The sequence below is a fragment of the Armigeres subalbatus genome, chromosome 1, assembly GCF_024139115.2.
Source record: "Armigeres subalbatus isolate Guangzhou_Male chromosome 1, GZ_Asu_2, whole genome shotgun sequence".
Lineage (NCBI taxonomy): Eukaryota > Metazoa > Arthropoda > Insecta > Diptera > Culicidae > Armigeres > Armigeres subalbatus.
In genome coordinates this window covers 215839234-215866146 of record NC_085139.1, presented here as the reverse complement: position 1 = coordinate 215866146, position 26913 = coordinate 215839234, and the positions used below count along the sequence as shown (strand labels likewise).

Below are 26913 nucleotides of genomic sequence, written 5' to 3'. Positions count from 1 at the left end.
TTTAAAAAAAAAAACATTTAGAATTCAAACAGAAGTAAATTCGGAATTCAAAAAGAATTTCACTCGCAATGCGTAAGGAATTCCATCCGGAATCTGAACAGGATTCCATTCCGATTTCAAGAAAATTCTATTCGAATTTCGAAATTCGGACAGAATTCCATATAAAAATAGAATAGAATCCCATTCGAAATTCAAACAGAACTCCACACGGAATTTGAAAAGAATTCAATTTGACAATCGAAACGATTTTTTTTAAAACTCATGCAGAATACCATTCACAAATATTAAAGAGAACTCCATTCGGCAATCGACAGAATTCCGTTCGGAACAGAACACCATTTGGAAAACCAACCAACATTCTGAATTCGCAATCCGAACAAAAATCTAATCGTTGCGTCCTACATTTCAATGATTAAATATAAACCATTAACTGTTGAGTTTACGTTCAACACATTCTGGCTACAAATATTCGACAAACTTGTTGCGAAAAATATATCTTGCACATGACACACGCGATGAGCCTTTGGTATGTATACGAACATTACGATTATTACCGATCGGTTCAACTTTATGCAGCCGAAGATCGAAAGCGTAGATTAGTATAAAAATAATTTCAACAATGGCATGATTATTAATGTCAATCTAACGTACTAATTGTAAAAGCAAATCGTAAAGCGATCACGCATAATGCAATCAATATATAAATACAACTTCAATAAGAACTGAACCACAACGTGATGTGCAGAAAGCAGTGACAAATCAGTAGGGTCTATTTTCATTTGAAATTATTGAAAATTGTACTAAACAGGCTCGGTGTTCCTGTCATGATCTTGATAGTCGATGATCACTACTTTCACATGCTTGTATCCTGCACACGAAGCTGTTTAAATTAACGGGAAACTGCTTATCCCCTTTCTTCAGAGAGGGAGCTGCCATTACAGAGCCCCAGAGCTTATTAAACTCGAAAGTTATTAATTTATTTCGTTTTTCTTGAAAGGTTGAATGAATCTGATGTTGGAGAATTGGTGTTGAATATACAATTCAATCGGGGAGCCGATTCAGAATATCAAGTCTTAATGTTAACATCATCGTTTGGGTGTTGTGCCAATAGCTTAATTGATTTGCATTTCAACCGTTTGACACCTACAACAAATATTTACTTAATCTGGTTCTAGAAAATAATATTGTTAATCTATGCCGGGATTAACTGTCATTTCATTATTACCCAAAAATAAAAAATATATTATAATTGTCATTAATATAATGAATTTAGTTGAACATAAATTAAAAAAAATATGATGAGTGTAAATAATGAATCGATCATCATCATTTCAGCGTTTGTGTAACGATTTAAATAAAAAGCATTAATGCTGTCGCACAATACTTCAACAATAAATAAATAAATATAAATACCTTGCTAATAGTCATTGTTTTCCTACCCTAGTGGCCATTTGCTTCCACTTTCTAGCATCCATGAAATCAATTTAATTTGACAAACCAGTCTGTTTTCCACAAAACCAGAGTCTAAGACGAATTAAGTACTGTCCATTTAATTCCACCAGTTAATTTTCGTTATCTTTGCAGATACGTATTTCGACCACAACTGTGTGGTCGTCTTCAGTGTCTTGTACTTGACTCGACTTGCGAAATACGTATCTGCAAAGATAACGAAAATTAACTGGTGGAATTAAATGGACAGTACTTAATTCGTCTTAGACGGTTTAATACATTCCACTAAAAGAGCTTAATATATTTTTCTGAAAACCAGAGTGTTAAACTGTGATCCATCTAAATATAATGTAAATAATGAAAATTTATTAAAAAAAAAAACTATCTAAAGCTCTCTTGGTTTAACAAGGTGTATTATCTTCTTCTTTATTCACTTTGCAATGTTAAGTTTGAAAATCAAATTGGTACTAACAATATTTAAAGAGAGTACATATAACCTTTCTCTCCGAAAAAGAAGAGTACGTAATTTTTCTGCCTTTAAAAGAGTACATGTGCTCTTAAAAGAGTACGTCTGGTAACACTATTTGCAAAGAAGCGGTTGGAGTTTAATTTGAAGCATCGATACGAGTCGAAACATGTGTCAAAAATGGATAAATATCTCGGTGTGGTGCGGGCTGAAAAATGTGCTAAGCTCATGGGTAATTTGAGCAGCCACCAATTTTTTTTGTGAGAAGAAAGCAAGAAAACGAGTTGTGCACAAAGGCAAGTTTCATCATTGCTCTGTGTGCTGTTCTAAAAGATATTTTAGTTACTAGATAAAGATTGTCGCTTCGGTTCCCGAGCAAAGTCTGAAAACATAAAGACAGCATATAGAGAACATATTTTGATATAGATATCAAATTGAAATCATAATTTGTTTTCAAATATGAATCATCATGACTGATTACATATTTTGATCTTATTTTGCTGTTGATTTTTAAATTGTATGATTTGACATCAAACTGTGTACTTACTTTGTTATCGGAACCAATATCAAAATCAGTTTTCGATTTGCTCTCATCGATAGCAGGAATAGCTTTCGATTTGATGTCACAGTAAGATTTTTCTGCTGTAGATTTTGATCTTTTAACCGTTAAAACGACCAAAAGGATATCAACCTAAGTTATCAAAATTAGTCGATTTCACAAGAACAAAATTAGTTATCGATTTGCTCTCAAGCTTTGCTCGGGTTCCCTTTGCTCTGCTGTCCGGAACATGTTATGTTGGGTACCAAGCTGTCAAATCGTATGAATTTTCCTTCTTTGACATTTAGCTCCCCTATCCTCGCCAGCAAAAGATGTTCCGAACAGCGACGACAGCGACAATCTTTATCTGGTAACTAAAAAATCTTTTGCTGTTCTAAATAAGTTTGATCTATCGCTACCGATGTGTGGTAATGTATTTTGTTTTCGAACTTATTTAAATTATTCGAGCTTACACCGCAAAGACAGCAATGACAAACAAACTCATTCAAATTCTTGGGTAAAATGTTGTACTGTTTTGAACGCCGCCGGTTGACAGCACTGGCACTATCACATTTAGCATGGCAGATGTATTAGTCGCTGGCATCAGACTTCTTGATGCAGCCAGTGCCATTTTTGGACAATACAAGTTTTCACCTAAGGGTGAACACAAACGTGCGAAACTCGGCCAAAGATTCGCACGATTTTTGAAGGTTGGCATACAAATGGATGAAGAATGTTCAGCTTTATAAGAGTTTTGGCCATGGAAAATTTAGTACAAAAGGTATTTTTCTATACATGTTCTGTTTACATGTTTCTATACAAAAATAACCAAAAGTGGAGAGTTTCATAGTAGGCGTCGTTGAAAACGGAAGCAATTTTTCCTCGCGTGTGACAGTTTTACCTAGTTGAAAATTTGTAATTTTTTGTGTGAATCAAATTTGTAGTATCAACAGACGCCCCAGATTTGCATCTTTTTGGCGTACGAAATCCAGGAAATGTAGAAGAAAAGAAGATCCTGATGACATCCATTACGAACACTGCAGTTGCCGATAGTTCTTTTCTTTTGGATTTATGACGTCCGCCGTAATCGCTGGTAATGATGCAGCAGCCATAGCTCACTAGTCGGTGGGAAATTGGTCACAGGAACCGATGGAGACCTGCTTGGGGACTATAATACTCTTATCAAAAACGATGGTGCTGCCAATTAATTCAGTAAGATGTTCTAGTCGTAAGCCGAGCAAAGGTAAGAGACATTCGATTTTTCGCTTTTGTCATTGCGTTCCTCAGGCAAAGGCAATGTCCACATCGAAAAAGGACGAAACTTAAGGATCACTTCCTTAGTTCATTGCGGTTGATAAATTAAATATGAAATTAAATATCAACATAATCCGTTAAATCTATCATACGAATTATTTTCATTGCATGTATTTATTGTCATCATTATATATATTCTTCTATCCCTCTGTACATATTATTTTTTCCCGATGGATTCTTTATATCATTCTAGTATTCTCATAAACTAAATTCTATTGTGTAGCGGACAAAATGAAGCACTAAGACCAGGAAGCAAGGTTTAATGTATTAGTCCAACTTATTGTCTCCCGATCTACAATCCTGGGATTTACTCGTAAAGATTATCGAGACGCCAAATTTATTATATCAATTTATTATATTGAAAAGAAAACGTCATATTCCGTCTAATCATGTTAATGATGATGATTACGGGTCTCTCCATAATTCAATATTTTATTATAATATACTGATCAACATTAAAAAAAAATTGAAAAAGCCATAAAAAAAACAGATTTACAAAACCAAAATCATTATCATATCAGGGGGGAAGGGGAATTTAATTTCTTTTTTCGTTTCAGAGAGCGAGCAAAGGCGCTTAAACCTAGGCTATTAGCCAGGGCAAGGCTAATACCTTCGCCCCATCCGAGGAAAATCATCGGCAAGGATAATGGAGTGACATAAATTTCTTAGCAAAGTCACTCCCAACGTATTTCCACAAATTTTCTATCATTTGCTTATAATGATACTCCTAAACCACATACCCTACCCACCATCCAATTCCTTGACATCTATGAGGGCGTCGGTGAGTCGCTGGCCTCTCGTTAAGTAGATGTCATATCATCATTTCCTTCCCTTTCCTAGTAACGGAGAAGATGGGCGTGGCCGGCAATGATAGCTTTCATGTTTTATCATTTTGGACCCCCAATTGGATTTCTATTGAATCCCAAATGGAAATCCATAAGCAATTGGGGTAAGAAAGGTAAAAAGAATATACATGACAACTATCAGTATGCAATCTACGAAATACTCCGTTACAACGCAACGCAACGCAAAAAAAAAAATCTTCACAAATTACCAAAATTGTCGCACAATTCTTCTAGTACCATTGCATCGTGCACCAGAAGACCCTCTGCGCCAAAAACGTGGGATTTAAAGATGTCATCAAAATAGTTAATTTCATCCGATCACACGCATCATCGAAAATTTCAGACACTTCTAGCTAGTAGACACGGATGTACAATATATCTATAATATTACCATATTATACTGGGTACGTTGGCTGAGCAGAGGAAAGGTCCTACGACGCGTTTTCCAACACGACAACTGTTTTTCTTGCTCATAAAAAATGTTAGTGAACTATGTATGGAAAGGCGACATGTTTTTCTTTCCACCGATTTTAAAATAAATTTTATGTGGTATAAATCAACGTTTTGTTGCTTGTATATTTGTTTCATTTTGGAAGAAAGAGCATTGCGTTACATTTCACTGCGGTTAAAAAAGATTCACACCCGAATCAATTGTGTAATGTACAAAACGCTCATAAGACCGGTAGTCATATACAGACATGAAGCTTGGACCTTGCTCGAGAAGGACTTGCAAGCACTCGGAGTATTCGAGAGGCGGGTGCTTAGAACCATATTTGGCGATGGGCAGGAAGACGATGTATTGCGGCAAATGATGAACCACTAGCTCGCCCAGCTCTACGGCGAACCCAGTATCCAGAAGGTAGCTAAAGCCGAAAGGGTGCTTTGGATATTCCTCCGAAATTTTCTCGGATGTTCCTCCAGGAATTCGTCTGAATATTTCTCCAGGAATACGTCAGGTTGTTCCTTCAGAAACTTGTCAGGGTGATCCTAGAGGAATTCATCCGGATATACGCCTTTAGGAATTCCTCTGGATATTGCCTTTGTTTCCTTCGGATATTCCAGGGATATTTGTCAGGGTGTTCCTGCAGGGATTCCTCCAAGAATTCTTCCGGATATTCCTTAACACGTATTATAGGCCCAAGTGAGGAAAGTCAAATTAGAAATGGCACTGCTCATCGAATATTTGACGTATTTGCTTTTTTTCAGCATTAGACTCGTACAGGTTTCTTGTTTTCAGGAACATGTTGTTAGAATCCGAAGTTATCCCGGGGGGTCACTGGGTCAAATACGGTCTAATTGGCTATTTTTTGGGCCCACAATGAGATTTGTCGAATGAAACGAGATATTTTTTCTCAATTTCACACAAAATGATTGTCACTTTTTCAGGCGTCATGTATTAGAGCTGAAGAGTGCTGCGGAAGGTCGGATTGTGGCCAACCGATTAATTACAGATAAAGCCGCCGAGGGAAGTGGCCAAAAATAAAGCCATTCTGATTCAGGCAATATGGGTATCAAACTTCATGAGTTTCAAATGGCATTTCGAATATAACGTTTTTGGTCTTCCTTTCAGGTCAAATGGCCAGTTTGTAGCCGGTCCCGGAATACTCGCAATGCCATTTGAAATTCGTGAAGTTTGATACCCCTATTGCCTGAATCAGAATGGCTTTATTCTTGGCCACTTCCCTCGGCGGCTTTTTCTGTAATCAATCGGTTGGCCACAATCCGACCTTCCGAAGCATTCTTCTGCTCTAATACATGATGCCTGGAAATAGTGACAATCATTTTGTGTGAAATCGAGGAAATGGTCCCAAAAATGGTCAATTTGACCGTATTTGACCCAGTGAACTCCGGACACAAGGACATTCCCGATTCTAACAACATGTTTCTGGAAGCTAGAAACCTGTACAAGTCTAATGCTGAAAAAAAAAGCAAATCCGTTAAATATTCGATGAGCAGTGGCATTTTTGATTTGACTTTCTTCACTTGGTCCTATACGGGTTAAGGAAATCCTCCGTATATTTCTCCAGGTGTTCCACCAGATATGCCTCCAAATATTACTTCGGATATTCCTCCAAGAATTCGCCAGAATAGTCCTCCAGGAAAGCCTCTAGATAGTCCTCCAGAAATTCCTTCGGATATTCCTATGGGTTGATATTCTGGAGAAATATCAGTAAGAAGAAAATGCTGGAGGAAAATCCGGAAGAACTTCTGGAGGTATATTCAGAGGAATTCTTGACGGAATATCATGAAAACTAGCTGAAGAAATACACGGAGGAATCTATGGAGAAATTTTCGGAGGAATTCCCGAAAGAGTATCCGGAGTTCTACCTGAAGGAATATCAGAAGAAAAATTCGAGGGAACTCCAGACGGAATATCCGGAGGTATTCCTGACAGAATCTCTGGATGAATTCCAGAAGGAATATCTGGAAATTTTCCTGACGGAATGTCCTGAGGAGTTCCTGGAGGAATATCCGGAAGAATTTAAAAAAGAATATTCGAAAGGATTCCTGGAGTAATTTGTCTTATTTCTAATATTTGTCCTATTTGGCTTATTTGTCTTGCTTATCTTATGTCTTATTTGTCAATAATAATAACAGTGAATAAATCATTTCTATTTCTTCCTAATATTCCTAAATCAATGCAATGCTATTCATTCCAATTATTATGCTTCTTGCAGTAGCACTAGACAATGTACAGGGAAGAGATTTATGCAGAAAGCCCCAGAAAGCTTAAAGGAAATCTGCTTTGTGGCATACTCCAGCAAAACCATTCCATTCCTGAAATGTTGTGCCTTGCCTTACTCAACCGAACGCACACAAACTTGCGAGTTCCAAACACCGGAAGCTTCCGTGCTGGTAACACCAAAGTTATAACTAACCAATTTGAACTTCCTGCGCCAACCGACGCACTCTGACAGTAATTTATGCTACTCACCGGATGCATTTCCTCCTCTGCACACACATATTTAGTTACTCGCCGAGTTTTGGGCCGGAATGCAACTGAATTCTAGCCCATCCAACTTTGGTGTGCTTGCAACGAGCAGCGTCGCCACTGCCTTGAAGGCAGTTATTCCTCGTCAGACGATCCGAGCGAATTCCTCAACCCAGCTCACAGTGCGCTGCTCGCTGCAGCGACGACAACCAACGAGATGCTTTCGGAAAGGCTTTTCATTTTGGGTGGCACCGACCCAACTCACCACAACACCGCAGGCACAGATTTGTTTGGTGACACGCCATAAGTGCGTCCTCCCGTGCCAAAACCCTCGTCCAATATAATTTCTGCCATCCCACGAACGAACGGATAGGAATTTTCAATTTCTTCATAATGTCCATCTCGAACAGACTGAACTGGAGAGAGAAGGTGCGTGCATGGCAAAGAAGGGGAAGCTTTCCGGAATTTTGCTCCCATCGGGTTGGACAAATCACTGTCCGAGTGAAATTTATTGCATCCCAAGATTAGGGTTCTTATTATGTCCATCCATCTTGGGTGGCCGTTCCCTTGCCATGGTTGACTTTTGCCTGCGGGGAGGCCAAGATAGCAGTGCCGAAAGCGGGGAAACAAATCCCGGTAAATTAAAAGGATATAAAGCATAGTTTCTCGCAGCTTTCCCCCGGAGTTTCTGAGAGGGTTCTGGAACGTAATCCTGACTCTCCCGTCAACAAGAATTAATTACAGGTGAAAGGGGGGAAATATTCGCGTGCTGATGGCGGATGGAGATTCCCAAGCAAGTTTTCCCAAGTCGCTAACATGGGAAAATTATTACGTAGCGGGAAAAGAGAAGTAAAGGGATTTCAACTTTGAGGGTCGACAAAGGCTAATGAAAAGGTGATAAAAGAGCGGGGATATTTTACCATTTCAAAACAATGAGTTTTCATTTTATATCACTCAAAAAAAAAAGAATAACTTATTACAAAATGTGTGAAATGTGAATATGCGTGATGGAATTTTTCTTCTAAGCAATCCGATGTTGGGCTAATCCAATGCAATGTTAAACCAATTCAAAAGAGTGGGCTCAGTAATGTTGAACAAGTTCAATCTTCAATCTCTACAGTGTTGCCAATAAATATTATGGCAATATTAGGATGTGGCTTTCAAAAAACGAATCTGTCAATAATCAAATTCAAAAATTCACTAAATGATTGTGTACTCACCCGACAGAAACAGATCCTGCAGTGCCTGCACCGATTGACACAGCAGTGCCCATCCCTCCGGTTGGCTGACCCGCTTCAGGGCCACCACATCCGCCAGCGTAACGTAGCTCAGGCAGTACCCGGTGGGACCGCCTCCGGTTCGGCTGCGTCCACTTCCGTCGCCACCACGGTTTAAAGTCCCGCCTCCATCCGCCACCGTTGATCCTGCGCCAGCAGCCGATCCGGCTCGTGAAGGCTGATGCTGAAGCTGTTGCGTCTGATGTTGATAATGGTAGTTGATATTCTGCTGCTGATGGTAGTGATGCCGCTTACTACTACTACTGTTACTATTACTATTACTACTACTATTACTAGCACAGCCTTGTTGATTCTGTTGCAGTTGTTGGTGATGGAATTGCTGTTGTTGTTGTTGCGGTTGATGTTGATGTTGCTGTTGAAGATGATGCTGGTAGGTCCCCACGGTTCCGACTATCGCCGTGGCAGCCGTGGCCGTGGAAGAGGCGGTCGAGTTGCCCGACTTGGTGCTCCGGAGCGAGTCCCGGTCGTCGTTGCCGCAGTGTTCGGCCGTTTGCTGTTTCCGCTGGGCCCGGTGAGTGGCCAGCTCGAGGAATTCCGAACGCAGGGCTTGAATCTGCTTGGACTGAAGTTCGAACCGGGCGCCACTGCTATTATTGTCAGAGCTCGGTGGCGGCGGCTGCGGCTGCGACACTGCTGCCGCCGGAATACTGCTAATATTGTTATACTTATATTGAAGATAAGGCCCCCGCGGTAAAGTGTTATTCGTATAGGCACCGTAAGTGGGTCTCGGTCCGGCCTTTAGCGGTTGTTGTTGCAGCTGCTGACCCGATTGCCCACTCTGGTAAACAATTGGCCTCGGATGTTGCTGTTGTTGATGCTGTTCTGGAAGTACTTGCTGCTGCTGATTTTGATTGTGGCTCTTTTTAAGTCTGGCGTGGAGCGGGGCGACATCTGTCACTACTGCTACAAGGTTTGATAATGAGTTCGATGACGATGAGTGCGGCAAGGGGACTCGAAGCGCCGTATTGGAAGAGGATGTCCCCGGTCCGGCATAAAAATGCTGCTGTTGCTGCTGCTGCTGAGAGGGATACGGCGGTAAATGGTGGTGACGTTGGTGACCACTGGAGGAGGGTCTTGGCAATGTGGCAGCATGTGTTCCGGATGATGATGGCGGCGACGTGTGATACATTCTGAAATGGAATAGAAGCGAAATGGAAAGAGCTGGTTAGCGAAAGCTATGTTGCGAAAGTCGTTAATTAATCATCATCATGGCAGTTGTCGTAACCATTGGCTGCATGAGGTGAGGGCGAATTTTTGACGGAGTGATGATGATATGGGATTCGAGTGAGTTAGAGGAAAGGCAGATCATTTATCTTTCAGATGGCGTTTCGCTTCCTAATTGAATACATTGGCTGGATTCTGGCATTGAAGATGAGGCTGATGGACGGTAATTTGTCTAGGAAGCTAATTAATTGTGAAGTCAAGTTGAGCTAATGATTGCTCGTATGAGGAAATAATTGCATCGTAATTAAATCATTTGAGTTGGAAATATTGTGGTTACTCGAGGTAAGACAAAGCAAAAAAAAAGTCGTAAGGGTTTGATTGCATTTAAAAATGACATCTTGTTTTACACATTAGCTGGCTGTTGTTCATGCAAGGCTCGTTTTTGCTAGCCTGGAATTCCTTTCCCGAAATTCTGAAAGGAATTTCTCGAATTTTTAGAAGCAAAAACCAGAATTCCTGAAAAGAATTGCCTGAAGTCCTTAAACGAATTTTCCAAATCTTTTTTCATTATTCATTTACGTGATTTTTATATATTGATAATGAGTTCATCACGAAGGCTTTTACGAATTGCTGGAAGGAATTTCCCGAATTGCTGGAAGGAATTTCTCGAATTCCTGGAAGGAATTTCTCGAATTCCTGGAAGGAATTTCTCGAATTCCTGGAAGGAATTTCTCGAATTCCTGGAAGGAATTTCTCGAATTCCTGGAAGGAATTTCTCGAATTCCTGGAAGGAATTTCTCGAATTCCTGGAAGGAATTTCTCGAATTCCTGGAAGGAATTTCTCGAATTCCTGGAAGGAATTTCTCGAATTCCTGGAAGGAATTTCTCGAATTCCTGGAAGGAATTTCTCGAATTCCTGGAAGGAATTTCTCGAATTCCTGGAAGGAATTTCTCGAATTCCTGGAAGGAATTTCTCAAATTCCTGGAAGGAATTTCTCGAATTCCTGGAAGGAATTTCTCGAATTCCTGGAAGGAATTTCTCGAATTCCTGGAAGGAATTTCTCGAATTCCTGGAAGGAATTTCTCGAATTCCTGGAAGGAATTTCTCGAATTCCTGGAAGGAATTTCTCGAATTCCTGGAAGGAATTTCTCGAATTCTGGAAGGAATTTCACGAATTCCCGGAAGGGAATTCTCGAATTCCTGGAAGGAATTTCTCGAATTCCTGGAAGGAATTTCTCGAATTCCTGGAAGGAATTTCTCGAATTCCTGGAAGGAATTTCTCGAATTCCTGGAAGAATTTCTCGAATTCCTGGAAGGAATTTCTCGAATTCCTGGAAGGAATTTCTCGAATTCCTGGAAGGAATTTCTCGAATTCCTGGAAGGAATTTCGAATTCCTGGAAGGAATTTCTCGAATTCCTGGAAGGAATTTCTCGAATTCCTGGAAGGAATTTCGAATTCCTGGAAGGAATTTCTCGAATTCCTGGAAGGAATTTCTCGAATTCCTGGAAGGAATTTCTCGAATTCCTGGAAGGAATTTCTCGAATTCCTGGAAGGAATTTCTCGAATTCCTGGAAGGAATTTCTCAAATTCCTGGAAGGAATTTCTCAAATTCCTGGAAGGAATTTCTCAAATTCCTGGAAGGAATTTCTCGAATTCCGGGAATGATTTTCTCTAATTCCTGTAATGAATTTCTCGAATTCCCTGGAAGGAATTTCGAATTCTGGAAGGAATTTCTCAATTCCTGGAAAGAAATTCTCGCATTCCTGGAACGAATTTATCGAATTCCAGGAAGGAATTTCCCCAATTCCTGGAAGGACTTTCCCAAATCCCTGGAAGGAATTTCCCACATTCCTGGAAGGAATTTCCCAAATTCTGGAAGGAATTTCCCAATTCCTGGAAGGAATTTCGAAATTCCTGGAAGGAATTTCCCAAATTCCTGGAAGGAATTTCCCAAATTCCTTGAAGGAATCTCCCAAATTCCTTGAAGGAATTTCCCAAATTCCTGGCAGGAATTCCCCAAATTCCTGGAAGGAATTTTCCAAATTCCTGGGAGGAATTTTCCAAATTCCTGGGAGGAATTTCCCAAATTCCTGGGAGGAATTTCCCAAATTCCTGGGAGGAATTTCCCAAATTCCTGGGAGGAATTTCCCAAATTCCTGGGAGGAATTTCCCAAATTCCTGGGAGGAATTTCCCAAATTCCTGGGAGGAATTTCCCAAATTCCTGGGAGGAATTTCCCAAATTCCTGGAAGGAATTTCCCAAATTCCTGGAAGGAATTTCCCAAATTCCTGGAAGGAATTTCCCAAATTCCTGGAAGGAATTTCCCAAATTCTGGAAGGAATTTCCCAAATTCCTGGAAGGAATTTCCCCAAATTCCTGGAAGGAATTTCCCAAATTCCTGGAAGGAATTTCCCAAATTCCTGGAAGGAATTTCCAAATTCCTGGAAGGAATTTCCAAATTCCTGGAAGGAATTTCCCAAATTCCTGGAAGGAATTTCCCAAATTCCTGGAAGGAATTTCCCAAATTCCTGGAAGGAATTTCCCAAATTCCTGGAAGGAATTTCCCAAATTCCTGGAAGGAATTTCCCAAATTCCTAAAAGGAATTTCCCAAATTTCTGGAAGGAATTTCCCAAATTCCTGGAAGGAATTTCCCAAATTCCTGGAAGGAATTTCCCAAATTCCTGGAAGGAATTTCCCAAATTCCTGGAAGGAATTTCCCATTCCTGGAAGGAATTTCCCAAATTCCTGGAAGGAATTTCCCAATTCCTGGAAGGAATTTCCCAAATTCCTGGAAGGAATTTCCCAAATTCCTGGAAGGAATTTCCCAAATTCCTGGAAGGAATTTCCAAATTCCTGGAAGGAATTTCCAAATTCCTGGAAGGAATTTCCCAAATTCCTGGAAGGAATTTCCCAAATTCCTGGAAGGAATTTCCCAAATTCCTGGAAGGAATTTCCCAATTCCTGGAAGGAATTTCCCAAATTCCTGGAAGGAATTTCCCAAATTCCTGGAAGGAATTTCCCGAATTCCTGGAAGGAATTTCCCGAATTCCTGGAAGGAATTTCCCGAATTCCTGGAAGGAATTTCCCGAATTCCTGGAAGGAATTTCCCGAATTCCTGGAAGGAATTTCCCGAATTCCTGGAAGGAATTTCCCAAATTCCTGGAAGGAATTTCCCAAATTCCTGGAAGGAATTTCCCAAATTCCTGGAAGGAATTTCCCAAATTCCTGGAAGGAATTTCCCAAATTCCTGGAAGGAATTTCCCAAATTCCTGGAAGGAATTTCCCAAATTCCTGGAAGGAATTTCCCAAATTCCTGGAAGGAATTTCCCAAATTCCTGGAAGGAATTTCCCAAATTCCTGGAAGGAATTTCCCAAATTCCTGGAAGGAATTTCCCGAATTCCTGGAAGGAATTTCCCGAATTCCTGGAAGGAATTTCCCGAATTCCTGGAAGGAATTTCCCGAATTCCTGGAAGGAATTTCCCGAATTCCTGGAAGGAATTTCCCGAATTCCTGGAAGGAATTTCCCGAATTCCTGGAAGGAATTTCCCGAATTCCTGGAAGGAATTTCCCGAATTCCTGGAGGGATTTCCCGAATTCCTGGAAGGAATTTTCCGAATTCCTGGAAGGAATTTCCCGAATTCCTGGAAGGAATTTCCCGAATTCCTGGAAGGAATTTCCCGAATTCCTGGAAGGAATTTCCCGAATTCCTGGAAGGAATTTCCCGAATTCCTGGAAGGAATTTCCCGAATTCCTGGAAGGAATTTCCCGAATTCCTGGAAGGAATTTCCCGAATTCCTGGAAGGAATTTCCCGAATTCCTGGAAGGAATTTCCCGAATTCCTGGAAGGAATTTCCCGAATTTCCCGAATTCCTGCAAAGGAATTTCCCGAATTCCTGCAAAGGAATTTCCCGAATTCCTGCAAAGGAATTTCCCGAATTCCTGCAAAGGAATTTCCCGAATTCCTGCAAAGGAATTTCCCGAATTCCTGCAAAGGAATTTCCCGAATTCCTGGAAGGAATTTCCCGAATTCCTGCAAAGGAATTTCCTGAATTCTGGAAGGAATTTCCTGAATTCCTGGAAGGAATTTCGAATTCCTGGAAGGAATTTCCGAATTCCTGGAAGGAATTTGAATTCCTGGAAGGAATTTCCCGAATTCCTGGAAGGAATTTCCGAATTCCTGGAAGGAATTTCCTGAATTCTGGAAGGAATTTCCTGAATTCCTGGAAGGAATTTCCTGAATTCCTGGAAGGAATTTCCGAATTCCTGGAAGGAATTTCCTGAATTCCTGAAGGAATTTCCCGAATTCTGGAAGGAATTTCCGAATTCCTGGAAGGAATTTCCTGAATTCCTGGAAGGAATTTCCTGAATTCCTGGAAGGAATTTCCCGAATTCCTGGAAGGAATTTCTGAATTCCTGGAAGGAATTTCCGAATTCCTGCAAAGGAATTTCCCGAATTCCTGGAGGGAATTCCCGAATTCCTGGAGGGAATTCCCGAATTCCTGGAGGGAATTCCCGAATTCCTGGAGGGAATTCCCGAATTCCTGGAGGGAATTCCCGAATTCCTGGAGGGAATTCCCGAATTCCTGGAGGGAATTCCGAATTCCTGGAGGGAATTCCCGAATTCCTGGAAGGAATTTCCGAATTCCTGGAAGGAATTTCCGAATTCCTGGAAGGAATTTCGAATTCCTGGAAGGAATTTCCCGAATTCCTGGAAGGAATTTCCTGAATTCTGGAAGGAATTTCCCGAATTCCTGGAAGGAATTTCCTGAATTCCTGGAAGGAATTTCCCGAATTCCTGGAAGGAATTTCCCGAATTCCTGGAAGGAATTTCCCAATTCCTGGAAGGAATTTCCGAATTCCTGGAAGGAATTTCCTGAATTCCTGGAAGGAATTTCCCGAATTCCTGGAAGGAATTTCCCAATTCCTGGAAGGAATTTCCCAATTCTGGAAGGAATTTCCCTGAATTCCTGGAAGGAATTTCCCGAATTCCTGAAGGAATTTCCCGAATTCCTGGAAGGAATTTCCCAATTCCTGGAAGGAATTTTTTCCCAAATTCCTGGAAGGAATTTCCCAAATTCCTGGAAGGAATTTCCAAATTCTGGAAGGAATTTCCCAAATTCCTGGAAGGAATTTCCAATTCCTGGAAGGAATTTCCCAAATTCCTGGAAGGAATTTCCAATTCCTGGAAGGAATTTCCCAAATTCCTGGAAGGAATTTCCCAATTCTGAAGGAATTTCCAAATTCCTGGAAGGAATTTCCCAAATTCCTGGAAGGAATTTCCCAAATTCCTGGAAGGAATTTCCCAAATTCCTGGAAGGAATTTCCCAAATTCCTGGAAGAATTTCCCAAATTCCTGGAAGGAATTTCCCAATTCCTGGAAGTTCCCATTCCTGGAAGATTTCCTTCCTGGAAGGAATTTCCCCATTCCTGGAAGGAATTTCCCAAATTCCTGGAAGGAATTTCCCAATTCTGGAAGGAATTTCCAAATTCCTGGAAGGAATTTCCCAAATTCCTGGAAGGAATTTCCCAAATTCCTGGAAGGAATTTCCCAAATTCCTGGAAGGAATTTCCCAAATTCCTGGAAGGAATTTCCCAAATTCCTGGAAGGAATTTCCCAAATTCCTGAAAGGAATTTCCCAAATTACTGAAAGGAATTTCCAAATTCCTGGAAGGAATTTTGAATTCCTGAAGGAATTTCCCAAATTCCTGGAAGGGATTTCCCAAATTCCTGGAAGGAATTTCCCAAATTCCTGGAAGGAATTTCACGAATTCCTGCAAAGGAATTTCCCAAATTCCTGGAAGGAATTTCCCAAATTCCTGGAAGGAATTTCCCAAATTCCTGGAAGGAATTTCCCAAATTCCTGGAAGGAATTTCCCAAATTCCTGGAAGGAATTTCCCAAATTCCTGGAAGGAATTTCCCAAATTCCTGGAAGGAATTTCCCAAATTCCTGGAAGGAATTTCCCAAATTCCTGGAAGGAATTTCCCAAATTCCTGGAAGGAATTTCCCAAATTCCTGGAAGGAATTTCCCAAATTCCTGGAAGGAATTTCCCAAATGCCTGGAAGGAATTTCCCAAATTCCTGGAAGGAATTTCCCAAATTCCTGGAAGGAATTTCCCAAATTCCTGGAAGGAATTTCCCAAATTCCTGGAAGGAATTTCCCAAATTCCTGGAAGGAATTTCCCAAATTCCTGGAAGGAATTTCCCAAATTCCTGGAAGGAATTTCCCAAATTCCTGGAAGGAATTTCCCAAATGATGCTGCCGTTTCCGGATGATGCTTCTGATTCTTTTGATGAGTTGCTTCGTGTCTTTAATTTTCCAAAACCTTTTTCTACAACGGAGCTCAGTAGACCAAAATTCTTCAACAGTTTTCTAAACATTTTCAGGTTTAAAATTGTCCACTGTGTACTTTTTCATCGATATTTGATCGAAGAAATTTTTTTCTGAATTCACTAAATGAGATCTCTGCAAATTCGCGTAAGAATTTCTGTCCGAATTCTCGAAAAAAATAATATCCGAATGTCCAGAAGGAATTCTCTTCGAAATACCGAAAGGGATATTTTGATTTCTATCTAATTGCAGAAACGAAATTTCTCCAAACTTCTGAAATCAAATTCAATCCAAACTCCCGAAAGGAATGCGTTCTGAATCTCCAAAAGGAATGCTTTACAAATTTCCGAGTAAAAAATTATTTCAAATTCACGGAAAGAATGCACTCCGAATTCCTGAAACAAATCTTCTGATTCTCTGATTCAAAAAATGTTTTTTTCCGAATTCACGAAAAGAATTCTCTTCGAAGTCCATAAAGGAATCTGCTGCGAATCCCTGGAAGAATTTCCTTGGAATTCCTAAAAGAAATTCTCTCCGATCTTCCAGAATGCATTCTCTCCGTATTCACGAATGGAATTAGTTCCCCGAATATCCGGATGGAACTCTCCGAATTCTCGAAACTAATTCTATCCGAATTTCTGGAAGTCATTCTCTTCGACTTCCGGAAAGAGAACTCTCGCCAATTTCAGAAGGAATTCTCCAAATCCCCAATGGAATTCTCTGAATTCTCAAAAGGAATTCAGTGATTATATGAAAGCTTTTCTCCAAATTCTTGATGACAACTGAATTTTTTTTTACTAATTTAATTCCCGGATGTAATCTTGTAAAACTTCTTGGTGGGACTCCTATCGGATTTTTGGCGGTTTTTGTGGATGGCTTTCAGAGGGAGTTTCTTGATGTATTCTTATATGAATTCCAGGAACAGCTACTTTTTCAAAACCAAACTTGACCAGGGAGCCGAGAATGTTTCCCACCCAAAAACATAGACCGTACCGAGATTCGAACTCGTCAATTCCGAAACCTGTGCCTTCGCTCACAATGCTAAGTGGATCCTAGAACGAGTTTCTTGATTTATTCAAGAATGGAATCTAAAATTATTTCATCGATGACTGAGTCGATTCAACTTAAAAATGAAACTGGAAGCCTTGATTGATTTCGGAAGGAATTTTCTGGATATTTTTTTTTATGATGGATCAGAATGAATTCCTTGGAAAGATCTCGAGAAGTTTTTCTGGAGGGATTTCTTATGTAACTCCCAGATGGATTTCTGATGATATATCCTGGATATATTGATGATGCAGACATAGTTTTCAGAGCTTGGATTTATAAAGTAATTTTTGGATGGATTTATTATGAATTTCCTGTTAGGACTTCTGAAGAAATCCAAAGATGATTTTTTTAAAAACTGACGGATGGGTTCCTGTAGGATATTCTGGATGGATTCCTGAAAAAAACCACGAGTAGATTTCTGAATAGGTTTCTGGATTTGAACCAACAGAAAATCTGGTTTGAATCAATGAATAATTGTATGGTTGAATTACTTACAGAGATTGCGAAAGAAATGGTGTGTGGATTCCTGAAAAATATTTTCATTAATGGATTCTTAAACGATTCGCGCCTACTCTTTTTTTCTAATTGATCAGATTCTAATTTTAGATTCAACAACATCCGTTTTTCATGTAGGCTCAAAAACTCAAACTGGAATTCCAAGTTCCAGCAAATTTAAAGAAATTCGAACTACTTATTATGCTGTTACTTTCGCCACTTCAGAATAATTCTCCATCAGAGAGTGTGCCATCATCAACTCCAGTTGAGTTTCACCATGTTTCGTCATCCACAGGAGAAAATCCTTGGCAAACTGTGCGTCATCCGTTGACTGCGGCCGGTCGAATGCAATGCAAAGTCTTATGATTACGAGTTTTAATTACCGGGAATAACTACCGTACCCGTCCACCTACTTCTGCCGCACACAAAAGTGGCCGTTAGAGAATAGCTGAGAATGGCATTTTCGTCGAGTTCTCTCCTCGTTGGAACACTAATTGGAGCGGGCTCGTCGTGGTGGGGTGAGTCGGCTGTTCAGGGGGTAGAAATGGCACACAATTACACAAGTTGCTCTGTGGAGGACTTAATCAAAGCCATCCTCAGTAGTTACAAACTCCAACCGAGTACCAGTGGCCATGCTCCGGTGGAATGTGTAATTGGCCGGCTGAACATTTTCAATTTAGTTTTATTGGCTGTGAATAAATAGGTGGTGTGTGTGTGTTCTGTACGGGGCGAGCATAATTCGTTTGGGACGTGATAATTCGAATTTGTTGGCTCGGCGCTACATAATTGGAACGCTTGTTCCGAATATTTGCTGAGCTTACGGGCGTTTAACAGATTGGATAATGTTTGCAGATTAAACAATCAAGTGGAACAAACGACAGTCGATAATGGTTTGACCATGTTTACATCGGGTTTGCGGTACTGCCCCATTTCGTCGAACTGCAGCCCAGCAGTTTACTCGAACGTTAAGATTGTTTAGTCCTCCATTGTATAATCGAGCCATATTAGAAGCGAGATAAATATAGCTTTGAAGGAACCAAAGCTTTCACGAATCTTTTCAATTTTAGCAACCGAGCATCTGCTTCGAGGATTATGATGTTCTTACTCAGAAATTTGGTTTTCAATTATTATTTTGATTCCCATCTTACTTTTTTCAATTTCCATCTTGATTCCGAAGCCGTAAACTCTGGTTATGGGTCTGACTATAAATTATAACTCTGGCTCTAAGTCAAATATCAATACAGTCCTTGGCTTTGACTTTCGAGCCCAGAAGCAGCTCTGGATCCATGAGTTCAAATTTAAAGAATTAAATTGGCTAATTTCATTTCACTCATTGTTATTTTCAAGCAGTCTCCTGACTATTTTTGAACAAACGCTGAAGTACCCTTGCCATCACTGTTTGAATGCCGATAAAAGCCGCCACCAGCCGGCTACATTCCATTTCCTGGAATGAAATGTCACGTTCCTAAAGCTTAACATCTGATCCCGCCATAAATCCCAATTTCATTGAAACCGTTTGAATTGGAATCCCGTCCATAAATAGATCGGTACCGAACATACATTTCCAAATAGATTATAGTCTGTATCCTCGTACCAAGTGCCAACACACACGAACTCCAAATCCACGCACCGTTCTCGTTTTCCAGGAGCCTATTTTTTTTTTGTTTGGTCGCCCACAATCCACCATGGAACAATTCCGGTGGCACCATTTAGAAATTGCAAAAACTAGACACCGAACTGTGCAATTTATGATTCCATCACGCACGCACGCCCACACACATTCAAAAACAGATTTTCCTTTCCACGAAGCGGCGTGATTCCTTCCACATGTCCGCCTTCCTCGGAAACAATCACCACCCGATTCCGGAAATTTTCTCCTCTCCCACCCCGCGCCCGCGTCAGAAATCAATTCGAATGCATGCACCAGCGATTATCGCTGGTGGGTGGGAAAATCGATATCGCGTGTGTGCGGGTGCGACGGATGGAGGAACGGGATTAGTTCCGTATCGACAAACCAGATGGATAGAACCCGTTTTGAGCGATGATGGAAAATTGCTTCATGCAAGAATTGCCTTTTAATGAAGCCATTTCGGACCGGAAATGGAAACCAATATCGTTTTGAACGATAGGATGCACTCGGTGGGAGTTTTCGCCCCGGTGGTATTACTGTGTATGTGCAATCCGATTTTATGATTCTCAATAACGTGAAGTGCAATGTAGTGCCGAGTAGGCAACTGATGGTTCTCGTGAATTAATGCTTCAAAGGATCAGACCACCGGTTGAATCGTGGAAACGGTTACTTAGTTGATTATATTTACTTCGCCACAAGGCAACAAGCTGCGTAAGGGCGAATTGGACCTGTCGGTGAGAATGGTTGAAACTATGGACATAACAGGAATGTTTCGACAGGTCAGCTTCAGGTACCAAGCTCTGACAGCAAATTCAAAGAAAGGCAACACCATAAAGCGAAGGCTCAAGGAGTTATTGAGCCCAATGAAAACCATGATCCTTCAAAAAATGCACTTTTCAAAAGGTATAAAACTAAACATTAACGCTTTCATTAAAAGTACGTACTTGGTTTTTCTCGATACTAAGAGATACGTCGTTAGCGAATAATGAGATCAAACCCAGTCCGAAAATACTTCCTTGCGGAACACCTGACGTACAAACATGTATGTAATTATCTGTTGGTCAAGCACGAATAGAATTACTGAACAACATCAGTGATGATTTATCTCGAAAAAAGTCCTGGTGGCAATGTGCATCTCGACTTGAAATGAGCAAACCATGCAAACTGTCATTCGAAAGAGCTGTCGGAAAGGAATGCGTAACGAAGCCCCTGATTTATACACCGGTGATAAAAAAAAACGGGCTGTGTCAGGTTGGATCTTGAAAAAAGTAAAATTAAGAGAATAACGAAAGACATCGTTATGTTATGAAAATGAAGAAAGAATTTTGCTACAGTGTTAGGAAAACCAAAAAAACCAAGTTTTCCAAAAAAATACGCAAGATCCGCTTGAATTGTCGCAGGATTTTACTTGTTTTCCATTGCTAATTAAATCATTGCAAGAATTCGGATCCCGGATGGAATCCTGCTCGGATTTAGAATGGAATCCCGCTCGGATTTCGGATGGAATCCTGCTCGGATTCCGAAAGGAATCCTGCTCTGATTCCGGATAGAACCCTGCTTGGATTCCGGATGGAATCCTGCTTGGATTCCGGATGGAATCCTGCTCGGATTCCGGATGGAATCCTGCTCGGATTCCGGATGGAATCCTGCTCGGATTCCAGATGGAATCCTGCTCGGATTCCTGATGGAATCCTGCTCGGATTGCTGATGGAATCCTGATGGGATTCTTGATGGAATCCTGATGGGATTCCTGATGGAATCCTGCTCAGATTCCTGATGGTTCCTGATGGGATTCCAGATGGGATTCCTGATGGAATCCTGCTACGATTCCGAAAGGAATCCTCCTCGAATTCCGAAAGGAACCCTGCTCGGCTTCCGGATGAAATCCCGCTCGGATTCTGGATGGAATCCTGCTCGGATTTGAAATAGAATCCTGCTCGGATTCGGGATAGAATTCTGCTCGGATTCCGGATAGAATCCTGCTCGGATTCCGAATAGAATCCTGCTCAGATTCCGGATAGAATCCAGCTCAGATTCCGAATGGAATCCTGCTCAGATTCTGAATGGAATCCTACTCGGATTCCGAATGGAACCCTGCTCGGATTCCGGATGGAATCCTGTTTGGATTCCGGATGGAATCCTGTTTGGATTCTGAATGGAATCCTGCTCGGATTCCGAGTGGAAACCTGCTCGGATTCCGAGTGGAATCCTGCTCGGATTCCGAGTGGAATCCTGCTCGGATTCCGAGTGGAATCCTGCTCGGATTCCGAGTGGAATCCTGCTCGGATTCCGAGTGGAATCCTGCTCGGATTCCGAGTGGAATCCTGCTCGAATTCCGAGTGGAATCCTGCTCGGATTCCGAGTGGAATCCTGCTCGATTCCGAGTGGAATCCTGCTGGGATTCCGAGTGGAATCCTGCTCGGATTCCGAGTGGAATCCTGCTCGGATTCCGAGTGGAATCCTGCTCGGATTCCGAGTGGAATCCTGCTCGGATTCCGAGTGGAATCCTGCTCGGATTCCGAGTGGAATCCTGCTCGGATTCGAGTGGAATCCTGCTCGGATTCCGAGTGGAATCCTGCTCGGATTCCGAGTGGAATCCTGCTCGATTCCGAGTGGAATCCTGCTCGATTCCGAGTGGAATCCTGCTCGATTCCGAGTGGAATCCTGCTCGATTCGAGTGGAATCCTGCTCGATTCCGAGTGGAATCCTGCTCGGATTCCGAGTGGAATCCTGCTCGGATTCCGAGTGGAATCCTGCTCGATTCCGAGTGGAATCCTGCTCGGATTCCGAGTGGAATCCTGCTCGATTCCGAGTGGAATCCTGCTCGGATTCCGAGTGGAATCCTGCTCGATTCCGAGTGGAATCCTGCTCGGATTCCGAGTGGAATCCTGCTCGATTCCGAGTGGAATCCTGCTCGGATTCCGAGTGGAATCCTGCTCGGATTCCGAGTGGAATCCTGCTCGGATTCCGAGTGGAATCCTGCTCGGATTCCGAGTGAATCCTGCTCGATTCCGAGTGGAATCCTGCTCGGATTCCGAGTGGAATCCTGCTCGGATTCCGAGTGGAATCCTGCTCGGATTCCGAGTGGAATCCTGCTCGGATTCCGAGTGGAATCCTGCTCGGATTCCGAGTGGAATCTTGCTCGGATTCCGACTGGAATCCTACTCGGAATCCGAATGGAATCCTGCTCGGATTCCGAATGGAATCCTGCTCGGATTCCGAATGGAATCCTGCTCGGATTCCGAATGGAATCCTGTTCGGATTCCGAATGGAATCCTACTCGGATTCCGAAGGGAATCCTACTCGGATTCCGAAGGGAATCCTACTCGGATTCCGAAGGGAATCCTACTCGGATTCCGAAAGGAATGCTACTCGGATTCCGAAAGGAATGCTACTCGGATTCCGAAAGGAATGCTACTCGGATTCCGAAAGGAATGCTACTCGGATTCCGAAAGGAATGCTACTCGGATTCCGAAAGGAATGCTACTCGGATTCCGAAAGGAATGCTACTCGGATTCCGAAGGGAAGCCTACCCGGATTCCGAAGGGAATCCTACTCGGATTCCGATTCCTACTCGGCTTCCGAATGGAATCCTGCTCGAATTGCGAATGGAATCCTGCTCGGATTCCGGATGGAATCCTACCCGGATTCCGGATGGAATCCTGCTCGGATTCCGGATGGAATCCTGCTCGGATTCCGGATTCAATCCTGCTCGTATTCCGGATGGAATCCTGCTCGGATTCCGGATGGATTCCTGCTCGGATTCCGGATGGAATCCTGCTCGGATTCCGGATGGAATCCTGCTCGAATTCCGGATGGAATCCTGCTCGGATTTCGGATGAAATCCTGCTCGGATTCCGAATGGAATCCTGCTCGGATTCCGAATGGAATCCTGCTCGGATTCCGAATGGAATCCTGCTCGGATTCCGAATGGAATCCTACTCGGATTCCGAATGGAATCCTACTCGGATTCCGAATGGAATCCTACTCGGATTCCGAATGGAATCCTACTCGGATTCCGAATGGAATCCTACTCGGATTCCGAATGGAATCCTACTCGGATTCCGAATGGAATCCTACTCGGATTCCGAATGGAATCCTACTCGGATTCCGAATGGAATCCTACTCGGATTCCGAATGGAATCCTACTCGGATTCCGAATGGAATCCTATTCGAATTCCGAATGGAATCCTACTCGGATTCCGAATGGAATCCTACTCGGATTCCGAATGGAATCCTACTCGGATTTCGAATGGAATCCCACTCGGATTTCGAATAGAATCCTACTCGGTTTCCGAATGGAATCCTACTCGCATTCCGAATGAATCCTGCTCGGATTCCGAATGGAATCCTATTCGAATTCCGACTGGAATCCTACTCGGATTCCGAATGGAATCCTACTCGGATTCCGAATGGAATCCTACTCGGATTTCGAATGGAATCCCACTCGGATTTCGAATAGAATCCTACTCGGTTTCCAAATAGAATCCTACTCGGATTCCGAATGGAATCCTACTCGCATTCCGAATGGAATCCTGCTCGGATTCCGAATGGAATCCTGCTCGGATTCCGAATTGAATCCTGCTCGGATTCCGAATGGAATCCTGCTCGGATTCCGAATGGAATCTTGTTCGGATTCCGAATGGCATCCTGTTCGAATTCCGAATGGAATCCTACTCGCATTCCGAATGGAATCCTGCTTGGATGGAATCCTACTCAGCTTCTGGGATTCGCTGGGATTCGGATTTCTCTTCGAATACGGGAGGAATCTCGCTTGAAAGAAGAAGAAATCCATCCTGATTACTTTTATCCCATTAAAAATTGCGTCATGCCCCTTTATTTTTTTATTGAAACTTCAAAGAGTTGAGTCGATTGGTATACAACATTTGGGTCTCGGAGACTGCTACCAAAACTTAGGTTTTGAAGTGATAAACGTATACTTGGTTTATGAGAAAGGCTAAACGATTAGAGTAGAATAATAAAAACATATTACGTACATGCAAGTGGAAGAAAAACGTTAAAGTCATTTAATTTCAACTTTAATACGTAATGTGCAGTGACAATGAACGATAAAAAATTCTGGCAAAAAAAATCTCCAAATTGAGTGAACGTGATATGAAAAAATAAATCATTCCGCCCGTGTGTGTTCACCTTTACCCATTATTAAACCAAAGTAAACGTCTCTGCTATAACAAACACTGTGCTGCTTCGTAATCCGCACAAGTAATTACCTCAATTGTGCACATTTAACAATAGTTCCAACTCGTAATCAACTCGCAGGTCTCTGGTAACGACGACGCGGTCGGAATCACGTTCTACGAAGCCAAATCCCATTTCAACCTTGCACGGAATCGGCTGTGTTCCAACGCGAACGGTAGGGGCATCAACATCGGAACTACCAACAATAATGTAATGAAATATAATTTAATTAATATTTCCATTCTTTCGTTCATTCTTTCCCGGACGGTTGGCAGTTTTTCTTTTCGATATTTTCTGCTGCAAGTGCAAGCAGCATTCCGGGTGGATGAGTAACTAGATGGTCAAATTGTTTTAAGGAAGTTGATTCTTGTTATTTTTTTTATTTGAAACTGCTCAGTCAGCGTAATTGTACCCAACTGTCATAATTTCTTAGTTCACATTGGTCTCGAAATTATTCACTTTCGATGCAAGGATTAATTTAATAGCAAATTCCGTTCGAGCTCTAAGCTGCAGAATTGTGTCCGCCCTCTTGTTTATCATTTTCCCATTATGCGCTCCTGCTGCTTGGGGATGGCAAAAGTCATTCCATTGCGGATTTCCGAATGCACCTCGCATCAGTATTACGCTCTCCATTCAGAGTTCAGCCCCAACGGCACGGATCAGGATCGAACCACCGCACCGGTAAAGTTTTCCTCGTAAATTCACACGCCCACATTTATCCGACTTGATTTCATTATTCCGCAGAGTCAACGGCATCGTTGTCGTAGTCGGTGGCAACACGATCCCAGAATAGAAATGCACTTCGGTATTCACAACTTAGGTGAGATTGCATTAATAGCTGTTTCTGGGTCGATCTACGACGATTCCTCACCGTCGTCGTCGAATCCTGTCGCAGACAGGAAGTCGTTCGTAAATTATATTACTTGCTTGCTGAGCAGTGCACAAACCGAGACCCGAACGGCGAAGCGAGAAATCGTTTGAATAGTTCCTTCCTGTTTGTGGGAGGAAATTATTGCCTGGGTGTCTTCGAGATGAACCGACCGCGCGCACCAACAGCCGTTGCTCGATTCGTAATTAGATTAATTCCGCAGACGCCTCCTCGGCCATTGTTTCGGAGATTTATGCGATATTCGACGATGAATGGGTGCCCTGTGTGTGCATCCGAGTCCTGCACATCCTTCCCGGAAGGCAATCAAGCATTCCGTCCGTACGCCGGAGCTTGGCTAGCTGGTCGTAAAAGTTTGCTAAATTAAAAATGTCCCCCGCCATAATCTCCCAAACGTCCCATCATGGAAGACCATTGAGTTCGGCGTGGCAATTACCACCGCCATCGTTTCGGTCGTTGCGAATGAGCACGAACGAGAAATAACCCTCATCCAGGACGACTTACTGCTACTTTGTTCGGTTCGGTTGTGGAACCGGAGAGCTGCTTTAGCTATCCGTTTTACGACCGTCATTATTGTATCGTGAGCTTCTTGCTCGTTGGGAAGAACAGTTGCTCAAGCGGTACTTGGAAGGACTATTATCGGCTTTGTTTCTGCAAGTCTATGATAGATCACTATTGAAATCTCTGGAAGGCATTAAACGGCGATGATGGCTATCAATGATTTATACATGAGGCAACAGTTTTGATGTGTTTGGGAACTTGACAAGACTGGTATCGACCTCCGTAGTAAAGTGCCACTTGCCGATTATACTCTCGACCGACATGCTCATGGGTTACAGTTCACACAGTTGTTTGATTTTTAGAACTCGGCTTTATTTTCAGACTTTTAAAACTTTTACAACCATTTCCAGCAATTCTCAACAGCTTTTTGAATGGTTACAGAACCTAAGGAACTTTCAATACTTTAAATGGACAGGAATGTTCTCGACTTCCAGCATCGGTTCTCAACCTGGGGTACATGTACCCCTGGGGGTACCTTCACTGGTCCCAGGGGGTACCTCGAATCCCCCTGATGTATTGCTTAATTGCGGGCCGGGGGTACGGACTGGCGAAAGGGTTTTGGATTTAGTGGGTCGAGAGGCTCAGAAGCCTCCTTTCAAGAGGCTCGGAAGCCTCCTTTCAAGAGGCTCGGAAGCCTCCTTTCAAGAGGCTCGGAAGCCTCCTTTCAAGAGGCTCGGAAGCCTCCTTTCAAGAGGCTCGGAAGCCTCCTTTCAAGAGGCTCGGAAGCCTCCTTTCAAGAGGCCTCCAGCCT

General features: G+C 42.2%; 1 protein-coding gene across 6 annotated transcripts in view; it reads right to left on the bottom strand.

Moving 5' to 3' along the window:
- The window catches only part of LOC134205763 (uncharacterized), a 474885-nt gene that overhangs the window by 111720 nt on the left and 336252 nt on the right, over nucleotides 1-26913 (bottom strand). For all 6 annotated transcript variants that reach the window (XM_062681331.1, XM_062681332.1, XM_062681333.1 and 3 more), the window contains one exon: nucleotides 8765-9972. In XM_062681331.1, the coding sequence (XP_062537315.1) occupies nucleotides 8765-9971 (1207 nt within the window). In that variant the 5' untranslated portion in view covers nucleotide 9972. The remainder of the gene's footprint in view (nucleotides 1-8764; nucleotides 9973-26913) is intronic.